Genomic DNA, 21,642 nt, shown 5'->3' on the forward strand with positions numbered 1-21,642 from the left:
TAAAGGAGCATCAATCCGTTACATTTTTTGAATAGCCTTTATCCATTACAGATGTAGCACCTCAGGCTAGCCTAACATACCCATCAGTGAGATAAGGAGTGAACCCAGAGTACCCAAAAGAAAAAACATAAAATTCACAGGCTAGGGAAGAACGTCTGGACTCCCAAGACCTGTCTACCAAAAGAACATAGAGACATGTGGCAGAATGACTATCCACTACACCACTGTGCCACCAGTTCATAACTATTTGAACACAATGGATTTTTATCAGCAAACAAATGCACGGTGTTCTGAAAGTAAGTAAACTATGATGTCTATCTTAAACTAAGCAGTCACGGTAGTTGAGTCCAATAATCACCCTCTGGCTCAGGCTCATCATCGTCATTGAATTCTTCAAGATCTTTAGGTGCAAATTTCATGAGGTTCCTGGCCACATGAGTTCCCACAAGGACTAAACGGCCAAAGGACCTTCTCTCAAGCACGAAAATCGTCAACGGAGGGTGCAGATACACCAATTCTGGGAGTTCCTAAATGAACAGAATAAGAAAACACTAATGCAGTATTCACCTGAATTATCGTCACAATGGAAAATGTCCTGGCGGGATGTGTTACCAAAACACAGAACAGAAGTTTTTCCAGAACATTGTAACTTCAAAACAAAAACATAAAATTTCACAGATCTACGCAGAATGTTGCTGCAGCAGCAGTTTTGCCATAATAGAGGCATTGAACCACTCTGGACATAAATTACTCTCCTCTCTACAGTCTGTCACGTTATACTGCAACATCAACCAGGCCAAAAAACTCAAAGACCTGTTTTCATCCACACAGTTAATACTGTAAACACAAGGCAAACTCTAAGAATCTGACTGCAATCTTTTAACCTTGCTGCTGAAAAACTTTTGGCATATTAACTGGCCCAGTCCACCATAATCATGGAGTACTGGTCTACCACTTAAGTGCAGAAGCTCCATCCAACTGAAATGAATCCAACAGGGTATAACTGGAGTCCACAATAACTGTGATGTTACTCAAAGCGTTGTTCTCCGCACAACCATTCCAAGGTATGTTATCACGTGTGCAAGTAAGATGCAGTGCATTTTACTGCCATTTAAATGGATGCTTGGTAATGGGGTCAAAAATTCTCTATCGAGAAAGGATAAATTTAGTATTTTTTCAAGTATCAGTGTGTTGCAAAGTTAAGTGCTTTCTATAAATTTTAAAAAATACATTGGTGTCCAGGCTGATGTCTGTGAACACCAGTCCCATCGGCCCCTCTACTGTAGATGCTTTCTGCAGTCCATGGATTCAATTAGTCAACAACCTATTCAGTTTAGCAATGTGGGATTAAACATCAATTTGAGAAACCACATTAAATATGTGGGAATACAAAAAAGTATAATTCTTGGATTCAGCCCAGCATGGACATACAGTAATTATGGAATCCGATCAAACATAAAACGAACAAATTCTCAACTCATAAGAGCAGAGAAATTTCTGGAGAGGTGGTGTAGATACGGTAATTGCATTTCAGACAGAAACGATTAAAGGGTCAGCATTTAACAAACATGTAAATATTTGCTTTCTTACATTACATACAGTGTAGACTGCTTTTCTATTCCCTGCACAGACTTTTATATTTTACAGATAATATGCCCCCAATTAATTTATTTCCCTTAATTCTGATGAAATCAAATACAAATAACTGATAAATAAATGGTAAAGTACCACTTCCGGTTAACGGAAAAAGCCCAAAAGTTGATAGAAATCTTTGTTTTGTACCTAATACTTATGTGCAAAATTTGGTTGACCTAAGTGAAAGCGTACTCATGTTATCATGTTTACATACACACACACAGACAGTCAGACAGACAGACAGAGAGAATTCCAAAAATTGTATTTTCAGACTCGGGGAGGTCTAAAACGTCAAGATTCATCAAAATCTCGAAATGGAATTTTTGGAGGATTCCAATACGTTCCCAGCTCTTTGTATACAAGAAATTCAGGGAGGTCTAAACGATCGAGATTCATTAAAATCTCGACATCGAATCTTTGGATGATTACAATACTTTTCTGATACTCCGTATACGAGAAAGTAAAAAGGCAATACACAGATTCAAGAAGACCCACTCTAAATATTCCTTATTTTGATGTTTCCCATGATATAGAACCAAACGTTTCTCCAGACTCTTTGAAATATTTAAGTTAATCTTGCAAAGTTTTAAAAAGGATGAAAACCAATAGGTTGTTCCTATGGTGCTAACAAAGTGGTGGAAAAAAGGGTGAGAAGATTCTGGGGATCTGACTCACCACATCAAGGTATTTCACAAGCTCTTCAAAATTGGGATTGGATTTGTAATCCGTGATTTCCTCAGATTCAATCCTTTTGCCTGCACATTCAATCTTGACCAGAGGTTTCTCTACTTCGAAAAGGTTCACTCGTTTTAAGTCACGAAGTCCCCAGAATAATACCTAAGAGTTTCATGAAAGAGGAATAATTGTGTGTAATGATAACGGAATCCACAAATGAACTAACACATAAAAAGCTATGAATCACACACTGACCTCTATTCTGAACTGTCGCAGGACAGGACGGACTGTGTCAGGGATTATGTAATAGTTTTCAGCACTTATATACTCTGGTTCAATAGGAACCACATCTTGGGGTACGGTGGGCTATTAGAAAAGAAAAAGACAGGTCAGCCTTGAACTTTACTAGACCCTACATGCCTAATAATACCGGCAGAGACACATCTTCTACTAATTCAAGAAACATTTCACTTTTGCTTGTTAACACACATGAAATCATTGTATCTTAAAACAATTTGCTAAACCTTACATTTGTCAAGACAAACCGCCCCCTCCCTCTCTACTTTACAAAACCCACTCACCTCTCCATAGCCTGAATAATCAAGCTCAATGAGTTCAAAGGCGCCTAGCAGTTCTCCGGCTTCAATCTTCCCCTTTGTTATATCAAAGAACTGCAAGGCTGGCTTTTTGTAAGGCTCACCAATTATCTTTATTTCTGGAGCAGCAAAAGCTCGGCCAATGAAGTCAGGACTGCCCTAGTTTAAGAAAAAAAAAATCAAAATGGAAATTATCTTAGTGGTCCTGCAGATGAGAAACAACAACACAATTTAACCTGAGCTCCTGGTGTGAGACGTACCCATGACCACCGCCCAGGTTTCTCATATGGCATTCACAAGACACCTAAACAAGCTGACATTTTCTAACAGTTCTCTTTGCTTACATGCACTTGCACATTAAGTATTCTTTTGAAAAATGGATTTCACATTAGTAATGAAACATTATTTCTTTTTTATGTAAAAGTTGGTATTCAAGAAATTATAAAATGGGTTTCATTCTTACAATTTTGTCATAATCATAAAAATTTAAGCAAATGACAGGTGGGTCTCTCAGCAGCTCGTCTCGGCTTCCTTCGATGAGAATCTGGTCAAACAGCAATAGTTCACACCAGGTAGGTGACAAAGTTTCTTCTAGAATCTGACATAAAAGACAGAATTGCACTTTGACTCATCAGAGTAAGGCAGGCAGTAAATGCACAAAAAAATGGTGACACGGTTTCTTATGCTAAAAGGCTGGTGATGCGTACAGTAGAACTAAATTAACACTAAATCACCAGTCTGATGGTGGAATGACAGCGGGCCAAGGCAACTAATCTAGAAGGCCGCTTGACCTCTGTGGGTCTGCAGTCACTTGTTTTATGAATGTGTCATTTAATAATTTTAAGAACATTTTCTCTGATAATTTATCCAGTCGGTCATTCATTTTCCAACCCGCTACATCCTAACACAGGGTCACAGGGGTCTGCTGGAGCCAATCCCAGGCAGCACAGGGTTCAAGGCAGGAACAAATCCCAGGCAGGGTGCCAGCCCTCTGCAGATAATATAATCAATATTAAGGAACACAATACATCCCAGCTGCTTCATTGGCAAGTAAACTTTACCAACACTAAGGCTTAGTTGTGGTGGCCTTTGTACATAATAAAAAAATCAGCTCCCAGAATAGCAATGGTGTGCTAAAAGAAGCCAGGCATTTGAGAAATGACACCACTTACCCTGGTTGTTTGACACTGTGTAGAAAACACAGCCTTAGCAAAGGGGTCAGAAAGGCCATTGTCATCTGCTGCCAGAATTCCCCTGGCTTGGTAGACGTGTGCCCTCAGCTGAAAGTATCTGCTGTCTGAAAAAATGAATTCACTTTATAAGTGAAAGGTGCCACAAATGGCTGCAGCCCTTCCCCAGTTTTACAGCATGCCTTCCTTCAGCAAGATTTAGAGAAAATGTTGTACCACATCAAAGCTGGTCTACTACAGCAAAAATAATTGCATCCATCTATCCAGTGCAGGGTCACAGACACTTGGAGTCTATCCCAGCAATCCTCGGGTGCGAAGGGGTTATAACTGAGCTGATACTCAACCATAGGGTACAAGGCAGGAACAACCCCTGGGAAGGACAACAGTCCTTCACAAGATGAACACACACACACACACACACTAGGGCCAATGAAGCAACGCCATGTCACCTAAAGTGCATGTGTCTGGACTGTGGGAGGTAACCTGAGCAAATACACGAACATGCAACCTCCATACAAGGGACCACCACTGCACCACCCCAAACGAATTCCAATAGTTTCAAACAACCGATGCCTTTTGACCAAGAAAGAAAAACATATTTTACACAAAATAAATCTATGTGTTCCCAGGATGTTACATGACACAAAATAAATATGTTTTTCCTGAGTTGTGTTTCCTGTGTAGAAAAGGGCCTGTTATTGCTACTCCTTCAAGCATCAAGCAGTGTGATAACCTGATGTGGACATGGCGTGTGGCTCGTGGGGTGTCTGTTGGCAGTGCGGGTGAGGCATTTGCACCAGAACCACCAGTCACTGCATAGCTTCTGTCTTCAGAAAAGAAAAGGTTAACAATGTTATCATTCCCACGTCTCCATAAAGCTTAATTAGGACTTACGACATCCTATGTAGCTTATGTGTTTCAAGTATCTCATTTGATGATGTGATGGTCATTTTTAAAATTAGAATTCATTAAATTCCACACAAGGGGGGCTTTTTTTTTTTTGTACTGGGGACCATTGAAATCTAGTTAGTAAGGAGGAGTACGGGTTAATTACTGAGTGGCATGGAGATAAACTGCACTTTATAGGTAACTGGCATGTCTGAGATATGGACTCTGGAAACATGGAGATACCCAGCAGGGTCTAAAAATACTTTAAATTCATAATTGAGCAGAGATAAACAGCAAAACTCCAACATTGAGCAGTGCAGCATCTCTGTTCTGTGGCTGGGCTTCTGAGAAACTAAGATTTTACTCCAGAGCAGGACAGAAATGTCCATACATTGTTATATACGGCAATGTGAGCGGGTGAGTGAGCTATGAAATATACGGTTTATCTTTTTGCAGTTTTCCTAAAAGTTAACACCATTTCAGCTGTATGTACTTTATCTGATGCTCACCTTCACACAATAGCTTTACAGGGGGCATATTTGGTGGAATAGGTGGAGGAACATCATAAATAGCTTTAAAGTCTTCTGGCAAACTGCTTATGTTGTTCTTCACATACTTGGTGGAGCCGAGCCAAAGATAAACCTCCAGCTTTGCAAAGATCTCACCCAAACCAGCTCCAGGAGTCTGAATAAATGCAATTAAAGCAAATAGAAAAACATCACTAAAATGGTGAAAAGGGAAAAATATACTGACTAAGGAAAGAAAACCTAATTTACCAATGAAGCCACTAAATGACACCATTTAATTGGCAAAATATGAACTGCAGAAAAATTTTAATAGCAGCTTTTGGTTCAGTTTAGTGGATCATCGCGTACCCTCATGTAGATGGTCTGAATGTGGCCACAGTCCTTTCCTTTTTCTTCTTCCACCATGGAGAAAACCACATTGTAGGATGGAATCCTTGCATAAGCCACACGCTTGTTATTACTTAACATCCATATGAAGACATCTGGTAAAGTGCTCTGAGGCTGAAGTACAAAGAATAAATTTGTTCATCAGAATCAGGTAAACCCCTGTCAGTTTTACAGATAACTCTTCCAAAAATAGAAAGTAAAGGAATGATCACCTCCATGGCAAGAAAGCAAAGCCTTTTGTGGATCTTTCGCAGATCTCCTAATTTGTCGTGAGCGTTTCTGGTCCGTACTTTGACCTGGATTTTCCTTGCCTGCTTAGCCAGAATATTCTAAATAAAAAAAAGTACATAAAGTCTGTTGGTGAGCTCAGTACCTTTCCAACAGCTCTGCACCACTTGATTGCACCTTTGAGTAAAATGCATTGTCCTCTCTATACCTACGGTATGCTAACTATGAACTACTTTGTGTTTTTATAAATCTAACTACCTATGCTTCACTCCTCTCTCCAGAAATGAGTATAGGTTTCTTTAAGTATTTTCAGCAGCCATAGTGATCACATACAGTATGTTTTCATCTGTCCCCCTCTTCTAGTCATGCATGCTTATTCATCTCTCCATCTCCAGTTGCTCTCTACCTACAGAATCTTCTAAGATCTCATGGACAATAATGAAATTCTCACTTACAATGTTCTTTTTAAGCCAGGTCATTCGGCTCTTGTCTAAAGCGTTTGGCTTTGTCATAGTCTTCTTTTCTGCAGCGGTAATATACTGCCTGTAGTTATTAAAATAGAAACTGTTAGGTTATACAGTGCATGTAACTAGACATTTCTCAGCCAGTATTGACTCATTCAGGAGAATATGAAACAGTCAGCCACACGTAGACTGCGTACAGAAGCTCTGAAGCGCACAATTTAAAAAATTATGGGATAACCCCAATGTACGTGAAAATATTCGGTATGTATGAGAAAGTATTTTGTACATATATGATAAGCTTATGTACATACCAGATGTTTACACATACATATGGAATATTTTCACATGCGTACGAGATGTTTTCATTTATGTACTTAAACTCATACGTACATGAAAATATCTTGTATGTATGTAAAAGTAACCTGTAAGTATGTAAAACATCTCTTATGTATATGAAAGTATCCCGTACTACAAGATATTTTTACATACGTGAAGGATAATGGTTATCCCGTAATTTTTTTCATTGTGCGCTTCAGAGCTTCCATAGCAGTGTACTCATGTCTGTATGAAAAAATCTTTACTGGCAAACGTACTGAAACAGTATAACACTGACATTGAGCAAACTGTGGTTATACAAACCTTACTCAGTGACAGTAGTACAGTATATGACACCCCCCAACCCTACTCAAATACAAAGGGAATCCCACCCCGCAGAAGTACATACTTGCAGCTGGCCATAAATTCTGCTAGAACTTCTTTAATGCGACTGACAATTGCTTTGCTTTTTGGTCTCCTCAAGATCTTTTCAACATCTTCAATTCCATTTTCCTGAGAAAAAGACCAGGGAGAAGTCATAAACCACCATTTCTCCTTTCCATTTATTTACAAAGGTAAAAGACACTGACCAGCCTGTCAGCCATTTTGACAATCCAGTTGATATTATGGAGGCGCCAGGTGTGGTCTTCCCAGTAGTTCCAGACAAACACACAGGGCTTTTCCTGCAGCATTGGAACACAGCTAAAAGACCTAAATGGGGAAATAAGTGGGAAGAGCAATTAACATTGACCCTGGTGTGTGTGTGTGTGTGTGTGTGTGTGTTGGGGGGTTCAGCCTGTGATGGACTGGTCTCTTGTCCAGGGATTGTCCTGCCTTGAACCCAAAGCTTGACTGGATAGGCTCCAGCCTTCCACTACCCTGTCCAGGATAAAGCAGCTTTAGCAGATTGGTATATGGATGGATCTAATATACATGAACCTAAAGGTGAGACTGACATATTTTGCTAGAAACATACAATGAGAAGTGTCACTACCCGATCTGTGCTATCTGCCTGATTCAATATGTATTGTCTGCATACTTCATCACATACTTTATGGCACTGCCCAATATGTTTCTGGCATGTGTAAATAATTTACAGCCTGCCTGATGTCACTACTAGAGCCAGATTTACACCTCCTATGCACTTAATAAAAATAAAAACTTAAACATTTCTGACATGTGGTCATAAAATTTCACACATGCGCAATACAAACTGGCAGTGTAGTAAAAAGTAATTTTTAGTGAGCAGAGAACACATGTGCAATGCAAAATTGGATGGGGGCTCATGTCGTACAACAAGAAGCGTGGATTGGGCAGAGTCATGAATTTGAAAGTGCATCTGCAGGTGTGAGCGAATCAGACAAGCATTGTGGATCGGGTAGTGACAAGGGGAACAGCATGGGATATACTTCAGTAAGCTCATATGCATGTGAGCATCAGTAAGTATTCTGATCGTGACATCATATGCATACAAAAAGAGGGCAGAACAGTGTATTGAGAAGAGGTAACCAAGTAGATCAGGATGGTGCCACCGATGCTCTTTTTATTTGGTCAGGTATCACTAAAACACCTCGATCACTGTCCGTGTGAATTTTGCATGCTTGCCCCTCTATGCATAAAGGTTTTGTCTGAATATTCTTCCACATGCCAAAGATGTACAGGATAGCTTACTATAATCTCTAAATTGGCCCGCTAAGAGGGGTGTGCATGTGATGGTACACTGCTCTACATTGGTATCTCATCTATGGTTGATTCCTGTCCTGACTCAGATGCCATGGCTCCATGAGACCCAGATAGACTAGGTGGGCTCAGAACAGGGATGGATTAATGGATCATTAAAATATGTAAAATGGCAGATCGTAACTCCAAGTCCTCTTTGTAATAATAATAATACATCTTATTTATGCAGCACCTTTGAGTAGCCTAAATAATACAAGCATACCAATATGCAATACGCCCAGGAGGATTGGTGGTGGGCTTAAGAACTCCTCAAGACCACGAGGGGGCAACCGCCCTGGTGGCATTGGGGACCACGGGAACAGAGCTTAGAAGCTCAACTCTATAGAGGCCTATGGTCACCGCCAGGGGGTGCCCCAATGCCTGAGGAGCCCAGGCCCTCAGCACTTCTGCCACACCCGGAAATGCTGGGGGAAGGAAACCATGCGCAGCCGGTACTTCCACCACACTTGGGAGTGCCGGCGGAGGCTAATCGGGGGGCACCTGGAGCACGTCCGGGTATGTATAAAAGGGGCCGCCTCCCTCCATTCGATGGCTGGAGTCGGTAGTGTAGAAGACGAAGTCTTGATGGAGAGGAGTGGAGGCGGACCTGAAGAGGCAAAAGACATTGTGAGGCCTCGACTTTGGGGGAGTTTGGGGTTGTGTGTGCACAGTAAATAATAGGGATTGTAAATAAACGTGTATTGGATGATTCAAAATGATGTCTGCCTGTCTGTGTCTGGGCCATGGTCCACAACACTTATATATATATATATATATATATATATTGTGAGATATGGCCGGCCATTCATCCCGGCCAATACCCCAGGCCACCAGATGGAGCCCTCCTTGCAGCATAGAGGTGCCTTGAATGCCAGTAGGGAATTATGGACAATGGAATCATAATACACAGCCCTGCTGGATACCATGGGGGCAGCCAGAAGTCGCTGCAGGGAGGCCCAGGGATTTATATTTCCCATATAGCCCAGAAGTATTTCCAAGTCACGGGAACGGAAGAAATGATATACTTCCGGGCTGAAGAAAAAGAGAAGTTTTTATCTGACCCGGAAGTGCTGGATAATCACATGGACTGAGGGCTCAGAAGCACTTCTGGGTCAAGGACTATAAAGGACTGTGGGAGATCCCAGACAATTGAGCTGAGTTGGGAGGCAGGGTGGTTAAGCGTCTGGGAGATTGAAGGATTGTTTATTGGATTATTGGTTTGTTATATGAGAATTGTGGAGAGGAGCATGCTTTGTGCACTTATTTATAATAATAAATATTATTATTGGACTTTTATCTGGTGTCTGACAAGTGGTCTGAGGGTTCAAGGGAGTGAGAGAGCCCTTAAACTGTCACTATATATATTTATGGCATGAACTTCAAGGGAAGCATCTTGTGACCTTGATGAAATGTTTGATTTCTCCTTACCGGTCATATTCAGTGTACTGAGGTCTTTTTCCTGGAGTCACAGATTTGTCCGTGCTGGTGAGAAGTCTGTCTTCACTTTCTAGTTCATCCTCAGAGTTCTCCAGGAGCGCCTGTTTTTCTTCATCATTAGCAACATTCTTTTTTGATCTGACGACTACATCAGCTGCTTTGCCGTAATTTCCTATTTCAAAAAGACCAATGTGTTTGTAGCCAGTTTGCAATAAACAGAACAATTCTTGGACTAGAGATTAATGTTTGGCATATTCAAAATCTTGCTAATATTTCATTACAATGCCATTAATTTACCAGTTTACTGGGGAGACAAACCAACCAAACTGCAATACATACTGTATATTTATGAAATGCATTTCATCCACAAAGACATAACATCACTTGAATGCACCTTCATTTGATGTGGGCCTCATCATTAAACAGAGAAGCCAGGCTTGTTTAAATGCTAGTTGGCAGGGCTGATGAAATCACACACTGCAGCAGGGCACTGACAGGCTTACTGTAAGGGCAAACAAGGCCTCAGAAGGACCAGTGATGGTTCTCTACATTGGTAGTTTATTGTGAGGTGCTCAGTTTCTACAGCCATGACAAGGTTCTATGATAGGTAAAAGGCCGACATAGCTACATTTCAATGCTTCTTAACTGATTTAACGCAGCTATTTTAGAATATTCATGCAAGATATAACGGGAATATCACATTCATTCCACTCTGAGACAAGAATATTTTCTTTGATGGACTGGATTAGGCCTGGAGTCTATATATTGTCTACTGTAGGTATACTGAATAACTTCTTGCCATGCCTGTACTTCCTATAAGAACATGATTAAATGTAACAAAGCAAATAATTACCGATGGACACCTCAAAGGTCACTGGCTTGGATCCAATGGAGTTATCAATCATTGTAGCTTCAAAAAGTGATCCAAATAGAAGGAACTCTTCCTTCTCTCCAAGAAAGTTCTACAAAAAATATACAGGAAAACTATTTACGTCAAGTAGAAGTCATAAAACCAATTAATTACCTGAGCCATCTTATCAAAATGTCACATTTTGTTGTGCACAGAAGATACTTCCTTTCTGAATATGTGAATAAACAATGGTATCAAACTATATAACTGTAAGTCAAGATGCACAATTGTGGCCACTATCCCTGACATGATATGGACAAAATGGAGTAACTGGAATATAAAGACAAGACAAAACTGTGGATTCACTTTTTAACTATTGCAAAATGAATCAATAATCTATACTATCAAGTAAAACAAATCATTCACAATAAAGACATTTAACTTAACTAGGGGGTTCGCCCCCAGCTCACTTCGCTCGCCAACCCCCCAGCCTGCGCTACATGCCAGCCACTTCGTGTCTCTGCCGCCCGTGTTGTGAAGAGGAGGGCTGAATGCAACCCAAGGAGATGTGGTCGCTCCTCTGAAACCCCCTCTTAAAAAACGGTGATACAATGGGAAACAAATACAGGGTTTTTTTTTTTTACCTCCTCTTTGCTTGATCAGCTGCTGGAAATCTAACAACATCACATTAAAGTTTGATACATTCTGAAAAGAATGATACCAAACATATATATGTCGATTTTAAAATAAGCCCGATTTAAAGCATGACAAAAAACGTGACATAAAAACGTCACATATAATCGCTGCACTTTTAGGCTTAGGATTTTATAGATATAGAGTAGATTTCTATTTTTCACTTTTTTACAAATATTCCTATATAAATAGAATCACACAAAGAGCAAAGCCCACTGACCTCTGGGAGTGGGTGGATTTCTTCAACCTCTACAGTCACAGAGCCGGGCACTTCAGCATTCCCAGGACTCTCGTCAGCTCCACTGCTCTTCCCTGAAGGCACTTCCTTTTCTTGTCCTTTACCGGACTTCTTGCTCTTGCGTCTAATTTTCAATTTGCTGATGGCCCCCTTAACAGATGGCCCCCCCTTGGTATCCACTACAGTCGGAGAATGATACAATTCTACAGTCAGTGAGAGGAGAATGCGTCCACGGAAGAAAATACCATCACCAAGGCCTTCATTGAGATCACGATGGACATCTCTCAGTGTGGAGTTATTAGGTGACCCATACAGGTTAACCCATGCAGGTCCAAAAGTAGGATGGAAACCTATTCAAAAAGAGGCAATTAAATGTTAAGGAGATGTCAATGCAATATTTAGTCATTTACAGTGAGCACTGTACACGTGACAATAATGACCCTCTAAACCTACAGTGCCCTGCATAATGTTTGGCGCAAAGACTAATTTTTCCTTGATTTTCTTGATTTAGCCCTGTGCTCCACAGTTTAAATTACAAATCAAAAAAGTCAGATGTTATTAAAGTACACATTCAGACATTCACTTAAGGTTATTTTCATACATTTCAGTCACACCATGTAGAAATGACTGCACTTTTTCAACATGGTCCCCCCATTTAATGTTTAGGACTATTGGTGTCACAGGTGTTTGTGATTCCTCAGGTTTGTTTCATGGCTTTATAAGGTACCTGGGCTTGCTACTACTTTTTAGAGTTCTAATTGCCATTGTTCAACATGAGGACAAGAGCTGTGCCATTATGAGGCTGAAAAACAAGAATCCAACCATTAGAGACATAAGTAAAACCTTAGGATGACCTAAATTGACTGTCTGGAATATCATTAAGAAGAAAGAGCTCAGTAATCACAAAGGGGCTGGTAGGCCAAGGAAGACCTGCACTGCTAACGACAGAAGAATCCTCACTACGGTAAAGAAAAAGCCCCAAACACCTGTGCGACAGATCAGAAACAGTCCTCAGGGGCCGAGGTGTGTGTGTATCAGAGATGACTATCCACAGAAGACTTCATGAACAGGAATACAGAAGCCACATTGCAAGGTGCACACTACTTGATAGACTCAAGAACAGGGTGGCCAGGTTACAGTTTGCAAACAAATACTTAAAAGATCCTGTAGAGTTCTGGAAGAAGGTCTTGTGGACAGATGAGACAAAGATGAACCTGCATCAGAGTGATGGCAAGAGCAAAATGTGGAGACATGAAGGAACGGCAATAAGAGTCAAAGCATGCCACCTCATCTGTTAATCATGGTGGTGGAGGTGTTACAGCTTGGGCACTTATGACGGCCACAGGTCCTGGCACACTTCTCTTCATTGAGGATGGAACTGCTAATGGCAGCCACACAATGAATTTTGAGGTGTATAGAAACATCTTATCTGCTCAGGTACTAGCAAATGCCTCCAAAGTCATTGGACAGCACTTCATCCTACAAGATGATGATCACAAACCCACTGCTAAGGCAACACAAAAGATTTCCAAAGCCAAAAAATGGAAAATACTTGAATGGCCAAGCCAGTCACCCAAATATAAATCCAATTGAGCAGGCCTTCCTTATGCTGAAGTCAAAACTTAAGGGGTCAAGCCCCCAAAACAAACAAGAGCTGAAGATGGCTGCATTAGAGGCTTGGTAGAGCATCCCCAGAGAAGATCCTCAGCACCTGGTGATGGCTATGAATCACAAACATCATTACAGGCAAGGGATATGCGACAAGATACTAAATATGTACTGCTTTAAAAACCCCCTGCCATTACTGTGTCCAAACATTATGGTGTCCAGAAATGGAGGGAAAAAGTGTTGTCATTTCTACACGCTGTGACCAAAATGTGTGCAAATCCCCTTAAAAGGAAGTCTGCAGTGAGCACTTTAATCCCATCTGAATTGTTTGATTTGTAATTTTAAGCTGTGGAGCAGAGAGGGGAACTAAGAAAAAAAAGTGTCTATTTTCCCAAACATTATGGAGGGCACTCTATAAACCTCCTTTATGTCACGTGTGATACTTCCATGTAATTTGATTTGAAAGAAACAGCATTTGAATGCGATGAAATCTTTTTACCATTCCTTGTTGGATCAGATATTTGCTGAAGATCCAAGTAATGTGTTGCTAAAGCAATGTCTCCGAAGTTTGCGTCATCCAATATCTGTACTTTTATTCTCCTGGCGAGGGGAGGGAATTGTTCAATGAAGGAGATCTGCTCGTTCCACTCAGGGGCATTTGTGTCGGACTCAACTGATGTTTCACCCTGTGGAAGGAATTCAAAAAATGCATTCTTGGCGGATACTTTTAGCCCATGAAGGATTTGTCTGCCTTATCAACCTAAAAAAAAACATTTGCAGTCTTTTCTTGCATTCCAAACATGCATTTCCCAAACAAGATGATCTAAATATTTAAAATGATGAAGATATAGTGTAGAAAGTAGAAGAGTATATATTATGCATTATCTTTATTTACCATGTGGCGAGTGGCTGGGGGTGGTACCCAGCCGGGACGCCCAGGAGGACCAGAGGAGGGCTTACACCTCCTCAAGACCATGAGGGGGCGGCCGCCCTGGTGGGTTTGGGGACCACGGGAACGAAGCTTAGAAGCTCAACCCTAAAGGGGCCCGTGGTCACTGGCAGGGGGCGCCCCAATGCCTGTGGAGCCCTGGTCCTCAGCACTTCTGCCACACCTGGAAGTGCTGGGGGGAAGAAGACCAGGGGGACACCCAGAGTTCTTCCAGGTGCACAGTCGGTACTTCCGCCACATCAGGAAGGAGCGGCCGAAGCTCATCAGGAGGCACCTGGAGCACGTCCAGGTGTGTATAAAGGAGCTGCCTCCATCCATTCGATGGCTGAAATCAGGAGGAAGAGGACGGAGCTTGGAGGAGAGGAGTGGAGGCGGTCAGGAGAAGAGAAAGGCATTGTGTAAGGGCCTGGACTTGAGGGTGATTGGTGCTGTGGCACTGGGTTGTGCGCTTCACATTGTGTGTAAATATTGTAAATAAACGTGTGTGGTGCTTTAAAATCATGTCCACCTGTCTGTGTCCGGGCTGCTTCCCACAACCTTTATAATATACAGGTAAGATTTCAGGTTGAGGACATGTCTCTTAGTTGCAAGTTATGGTTGACATTTCTCAAATATGATGTTCCATCTAACTTTTCTTAAAGATCAAAGGATATTAATGACTTGATAATAGATTTTTTTCTAACAATGGAAAATAAATTGCATCATTCTCAACTTAACGCTGATTTTTTTCACAGTACAGTGCAGAGACAGTCGCAAGCAAACACTAACCAACAGCCTAAAAGCAAAGCTTACAGTGTTTAAAAATGATCTTAAAATAATAGGGGGGCAGAATGTACAGTTTATCAAAGAAATCAGTTCAGCCCATGATGACCGTACAGGGCTCACCATTAGAAACGCATGTCATGTCTCCTTTGGCCTTCCACACAGTTAAGGCCTTCTTCTTGCCATTGCTTGACAACTGAATTCATCTGATGCTGCCGATTTCTGATATTCACCAATTGCTCTCACTGAGTGAGTTTAGTTTCCTTGAGTGTTTTTTTTTTTAATTTCTACAATTTTCCTTTTCATTTGTAAGTAAGGTATTCCTCAGTAATGTTCTTCTTGTTTTGCGTTACTCCGTTTTGCCTCTTTATGGCCAGATTTAGATTTGCTACTTTCTACGTCTTGCCTAACGTGTGCTTCCTGACCTTAGATTTTCTTTGGTCTTCTGGTCCCCCAGACATCAATCTTACTCTGATTGGTTCATCTTTTTAAAAAGTCACCAGCTATTTCAGTTCCCTGAATGTTGGAAGAAAGCTATGGCACCTAACAATCTTTTCCCAGGACATCAGGGTATGAACTGTGAGTACTGGAAAATGAGTAAATACTCAGCATGGGGTGTGCTTCTCACCATCTTCTGTTATTTTAATTATAATTCTCCAAGCCTAATTACATTAAAAGTAATGACAGTTCATCGCTATGTGTCATCCAGTTAACTTATTATTCAGAACAAATATTGATGTAAGGCTCTCACCCCAAGGTACTTCATTAATCAATGCAGAATTTTAACATTTCACCAAATTGCCCCTAAGCTCTTGCATGATCTGCCTGCCAATAGCAGAGAGGCCATGTCAGTCTAAGTATTTAAATCATAATATCTGCTGCTAATAATGATTTCTAAAAATGATGATAATTGTTTCAGTTGGATCTTGGTGTAACTATTTCACTCAGGTCTTGATGCCTTGAGTCAACGTATTTTTAATCTGGTTATCCTACTTGAATGCGTCGTAATCAAAGTTGGATATGATGTCAGAAGTTCAATGTCTTTTGACAAAGTTATAGATCCTTTCCTGCTTCATTTTACATTGTTATAATTCTAAGAGGGATGCTGGATATAAAACTGACCAAAAACACATTGATTCTCTTTTCCATGTCTGTTCTCTTTTTCATTCCCTTATTAATTTTTATTTGAATCACTAATGTGTTTCTGACCGCCATATTGCCATTTGCAGGTAAACACACTTGACTTCCTTTCCAAACATCCATCCATCCATCATTCAACCCGCTACTGTATATCCTAACTACAGGGTCACGGGGGTCTGCTGGAGTCAATCCCAGCCAACACAGGGCAACAGGCAGGAAACAAACCCCGGGCAGGGCACCACAGGGCACTGACACCAAGCACACACCAGGGACAATTTAGGATCGCCGATTCACCTAACCTGCATGTCTTTGGACTGTGGGAGGAAACCATTGCATACACAGGGAGAACATGCAGACTCCACGCAGGGAGGACCCGTGCCGCCCCTTCCTTTCCATTTTGTCTTTCATATTTTGCTTTGAAAGACAATTTTCTTGGGAGCCTAACTTGAACACAAACATCTCCTGTGTGTGACCTGGATCTTCATTTTCAAAACATTTGCGTATATTTACTTCTTGCCTTATGTCGTGTCACGAATGCGTGTCCTAGGGTCACAATCTAGGTTATTTCTATATATCTAATACCACCACGGGCCAAAAGGGGGCACTGCCATTAACTGTGCTGTCTTCCTTTGTCTCCAAAATGCCAAGAATCCACCCAGTGAATCAGAATTTGCTCCTGCCCCTTTCAGTCCCTGCAGGATGTTAAAAGTCCAGCTGCCTGGAAGAAGAGGTCACTCGTTGACTGGAGAACAGAGAAGATGGAGATCATGCAATCCCAGTGACAGAATCCAAAAGAAGCCTTGATAGTCAGTGTCTTTATTTGTTAGAAAAACAGAGGGTGATATTTTTGTTTGTACTCACACCATTGAGCTCTGTTTAACTTTGTTCTTCAATAGGGAAATCAAGGGTTGGCACCCCAATGTTTATCTTGCCTTTTGATCTATCATTCCCTTGGACGACCACAGTATACACTAGCCACATTACCTTTCAAAAACAGTTCATAGAATGAATTATAAAATATTGGGTATCTCTTGCTCTATGTGTACCTTCAGCGCCTTTCCTTAGGATCCTCCTGTGTCTGAACCTCTCTTGGGTGCTCCCTCTCTCAAGTACATTCCTTATAAAATCTGCTTCTCGGACTCCGTCATTTCAAAGTGTCTTGCTGGCCTTCTGTCCATTTTCATACTTCTCGTCTTTGAAGGTGACTCTCGGCATGCCTCCTATGCCTTTACTCCTCCACTTGTGTCTTAAAATCGCATCACCAAAAACCAAACTGACCAATCAGATTACTTATATCGACCGGACACACACTCAGACCTCAGCATTTCATTTTATGGTAGATTGGAATCTTTTAACGGGTTCGCTTCCCGGGTCCTCCCTGAGTGGAGTTTGCATGTTGTCTGCGTGGGTTTCCTCCCACAGTCCAAAGACATGCAGGTTAGGTGGATTGGCGATTCTAAATTGGCCCTAGTGTGTGGTTTGTGTGTGTCCTGCGTTGGGTTGGCACCCTGCCCGGGATTGGTTTGTGCCTTGTGCCCTGTGTTGGCTGGGATTGGCTCCAGCAGACCCCTGTGTTCGGATTTAGCGGGTTGGAAAATGGATGGATGGATGTCCCCTTGTTGTGTCTTAGTTCTCCCTTGGATATTATAATCTGTGTGTGACACTACCCTTGATTTCAGTACATACGTATGTTGTTTTCTTAGGAGTGTTCACTACATATGTGGCCTTCACAACCCAGAAAACCCCCTCCTGTTCTGCTTGTTTTCCCATATGCTCAGCATAAAAAGGTCATGTTGAATTTGTCTCAGATAACCTATTTTAAATTTAATTTCTATATTTCTATCTGTATTTATGAATTTCTTTTTCATTTTATTCTTCATTTTTGTTTTTTTCAATATTATAATATTGTGTGTATGTGTGTACAGAAGTTCCAAACCACACGGTGAAAAACAATTATGCGATAACTCTTACCTCGTATCTACGTGAAAATATCTCTCGTGCATGTACAAGATAAGGGTTATCCCATCATATTTTTCACTGCGCAGTGCAGAATTACTGTACTATGGAAGTGTGTGTGTGTGTATAAAGTTCTCTGCGCACCCTTTTTTGTCAACATTAATGGCCTGATGCTATAAGAATAGGCTCTTGCTTTCCACAAAGTGGATGGATGGATGGAAGAACTGAAGGCAGCCACACTCCATACAGTGTAAAGAACTGTCTGTTTTCTTTGCAAAACACTACTAAGGAGGCTTTCGTATGAAAAGACATAATTGATCCAACATGGTCGTAGGGAGCACCAAGCCAGTTCTAGATTCTGAGAGACCTGTTTGAACCAATTCTCAGTGGTCCTATTGAGTGTAAATCAATATATCAGATACAGTAACAGTCGGGTTGTAGCCATGAATACAAAATAATTCTGACAGTATCCATAGTACACTGGTAAACAAAAAATATATTTTCTATGAATCTAAGCTGAATTTGCCACACGCTAAGTACTCCAGTTTTAGTGTGAGTACTAAATTTACAAACTGTACCTGCTGTCCAGCAAAGGTGACCTTCACGTAGGGGTCAATGAAGACTTTCTTCTCTCCCATCATCTTTGAGAAGCTGCCTGCAATACCAGAATTCATGCTTGGTAGGCCTTCCCCACGGTAGATCCGGATACAAAACTTGGCCCAAGGTCTCTCTGCGGGTATTCTCTTAGGCAGCATCAGGTTTCTTGAGAGAAATGGTGACAGTAAGAAAAGGACTAAGGGGCTATAATCAATTATGGCACTGAAAAAATAGCATAAAACATTTCAGCTGAAAGTGGTCCTGAACATTTTATCCTGCCATCTAATTCTAAACCAATGAAATGTAGTTACAGTATATGAATGTCCACCTTTGTGAAATTAAACACTGCACTTCTTTTATTCAGCTTTTTCTAATGATACTGCAAGTGTGGGTTAGGCGGACTGGTGCTTAATTGGCCCTAATGGTATGGTGTGAAGTGAAGCAAGTGTACCTGGGATGGGGCAGGATTGGGTGGCTGAGAATGACCATACAAGAAAGGTACAATGTTAGATGTGCTCTTATTAATTCAATTTGCTAAGAAAGACATTCTTTACTTATTCAATACAGTAGTAATGACATGGTTTACTTATTCATCACCATACAGGGTACGTACCATTTCCTACTGTACCAAAATGCAGGGGAGGCCTAGTTATATACCAGCAGTCTGCCCTCTGCTTCCATCGCACCCTGAACTCGGCTCTGTGACCATGCAACTGCTCTCTGAAATTGAACTGGGTAAGTGACGTGACATTCATGTCCGTAATTGTAGAAAATTAAATCAGCTTATGCAGTAGTGTATGAAAGAAGATTCGGTGACGCTTCAGTGACTAAACGTGTGTGTAGAATTCTGTTACACTAAAAACAACCTCACAGCTGCATTATCTAAAGATTATAATGAATCAATATTTCTCTGTTAGAATGTAATGTATCGATAAAGTGTCATATTGATCCACCGCCTATCATGTTCAACCACTGTACTGTGAGCAATTTTGATCTCCAGGGTACAAAAAGGACTTAACAGCACTAGAAAAAGTCCAGAGAAGAGCGACTGGGCTGACTTAACGGCTACAGCGGATGAATTATGAGGAAAGTTTAAAAGAGCTGAGATTGTACAGTTTAAGCAAAAGAAAATTAAGAGGAGACGTAATTGAAGTGTTTCAAATTATGAAGGGAATTAGTCCAGTGGATTGAGACTGTTATTTTAAAATGAGTTCACAAGAACACAGGAGCACAGTTGGAAACTTGTTAAGGGTAAATTTCGCACAAACACTAACAAGTTTTTCTTCACACAGAGATCCACAGACACATGAAATAAGTTTCCAAGTAGTGTGGTAGACAGTAGAACTTTAGGGACTTTCAAAATTTGGCTTGACATTTGTTTTAGAAGAATTAAATGGATAGGACTCGCAGACTTTGTTTGGCTGAACGGCCTGTCCTCATCCAGATTGTTTTAATGTTTGGATGCAACCAACAATGTGCTTTTGAAACATCAGCACAGATTTTCAATCTTTATCAGGTACTATTTGGAAAACATTTACGTTTAAGAAATTTGATCTATAATTGACCACAGACCTTGTTAAAGCATGTGAATCTTTCCACGACTTGGGTTGGACTCTGCTGTCTATGAAAGCCTCATGATATTGTAAAATGTTATTAAAAACATATTTTATGTATATTAGTAATATATGGGGTGGCACGGTGGTGCAGTGGTAGCGCTGCTGCCTCGCAGTTAGGAGACCCGGGTTCACCTCCCGGGTCCTCCCTGCGTGGAGTTTGCATGTTGTCTGCGTGGGTTTCCTCCGGGCGCTCCGGTTTCCTCCCACAGTCCAAAGACATGCAGGTTAGGTGGATTGGCGATTCTAAATTGACCCTAGTGTGTGCTTGGTGTGTGGGTGTGTTTGTGTGTGTCCTGCGGTGGGTTGGCACCCTGCCTGGGATTGGTTCCTGCCTTGTGCCCTGTGTTGGCTGGGATTGGCTCCAGCAGACCCCCGTGACCATGTGTTTGGATTCAGCGGGTTGGAAAATGGATGGATGGAGGTAGATATGAATGACACTATAGATAGATAGATAGATAGATAGATAGATAGATAGATAGATAGATAGATAGATAGATAGATATGAATGACACTATATGATAGATAGATAGGTAGATATGAGTCCTCCCTGCGTGGAGTTTGCATGTTCTCCCCGTGTCTGCGTGGGTTTCCTCCGTGCGCTCCGGTTTCCTCCCACAGTCCAAAGACATGCAGGTTAGGTGGATTGGCGATTCTAAATTGGCCCTAGTGTGTGCTTGATGTGTGTGTGTGTGTCCTGCGGTGGGTTGGCACCCTGCCCGGGATTGGTTTGTGCCTTGTGCCCTGTGTTGGCTGGGATTGGCTCCAGCAGACCCCCGTGACCCTGTGTTTGGATTCAGCGGGTTGGAAAATGAATGGATGGAGGTAGATATGAATGACACTATAGATAGATAGATAGATAGATAGATAGATAGATAGATAGATAGATAGATAGATAGATAGATATGAATGACACTATATTATAGATAGATAGATATGAAAGGCACTATATGATAGATAGATAGATAGATAGATAGATAGATAGATAGATAGATAGATAGATAGATATGAATGATACTATATGATAAATAGATAGGTAGATATGAGTCCTCCCTGCGTGGAGTTTGCATGTTCTCCACGTGTCTGTGTGGGTTTCCTCCGGGCGCTCCGGTTTCCTCCCACAGTCCAAAGACATGCAGGTTAGGTGGACTGGCGATTCTAAATTGGCCCTAGTG

General features: G+C 41.3%; 1 protein-coding gene across 1 annotated transcript in view; it reads right to left on the reverse strand.

The window, feature by feature from the left end:
- Nucleotides 1-21,642, reverse strand: part of fer1l4 (fer-1 like family member 4) — a 144,597-nt gene that overhangs the window by 33,549 nt on the left and 89,406 nt on the right. The window contains exons 13-29 of the mRNA XM_039734719.1: nucleotides 18,836-19,019; nucleotides 13,950-14,136; nucleotides 11,825-12,192; nucleotides 10,915-11,023; nucleotides 10,053-10,233; nucleotides 7,496-7,616; nucleotides 7,315-7,418; nucleotides 6,582-6,669; nucleotides 6,111-6,227; nucleotides 5,860-6,012; nucleotides 5,494-5,668; nucleotides 4,079-4,203; nucleotides 3,370-3,504; nucleotides 2,892-3,065; nucleotides 2,566-2,676; nucleotides 2,311-2,472; nucleotides 359-527 (exon numbers count right to left, since the gene is read on the reverse strand). Coding sequence (XP_039590653.1) covers nucleotides 359-527; nucleotides 2,311-2,472; nucleotides 2,566-2,676; nucleotides 2,892-3,065; nucleotides 3,370-3,504; nucleotides 4,079-4,203; nucleotides 5,494-5,668; nucleotides 5,860-6,012; nucleotides 6,111-6,227; nucleotides 6,582-6,669; nucleotides 7,315-7,418; nucleotides 7,496-7,616; nucleotides 10,053-10,233; nucleotides 10,915-11,023; nucleotides 11,825-12,192; nucleotides 13,950-14,136; nucleotides 18,836-19,019 — 2,663 coding nt within the window. The remainder of the gene's footprint in view (nucleotides 1-358; nucleotides 528-2,310; nucleotides 2,473-2,565; nucleotides 2,677-2,891; nucleotides 3,066-3,369; nucleotides 3,505-4,078; nucleotides 4,204-5,493; nucleotides 5,669-5,859; nucleotides 6,013-6,110; nucleotides 6,228-6,581; nucleotides 6,670-7,314; nucleotides 7,419-7,495; nucleotides 7,617-10,052; nucleotides 10,234-10,914; nucleotides 11,024-11,824; nucleotides 12,193-13,949; nucleotides 14,137-18,835; nucleotides 19,020-21,642) is intronic.

This window comes from Polypterus senegalus, chromosome 14 (genome assembly GCF_016835505.1).
Source record: "Polypterus senegalus isolate Bchr_013 chromosome 14, ASM1683550v1, whole genome shotgun sequence".
Lineage (NCBI taxonomy): Eukaryota > Metazoa > Chordata > Cladistia > Polypteriformes > Polypteridae > Polypterus > Polypterus senegalus.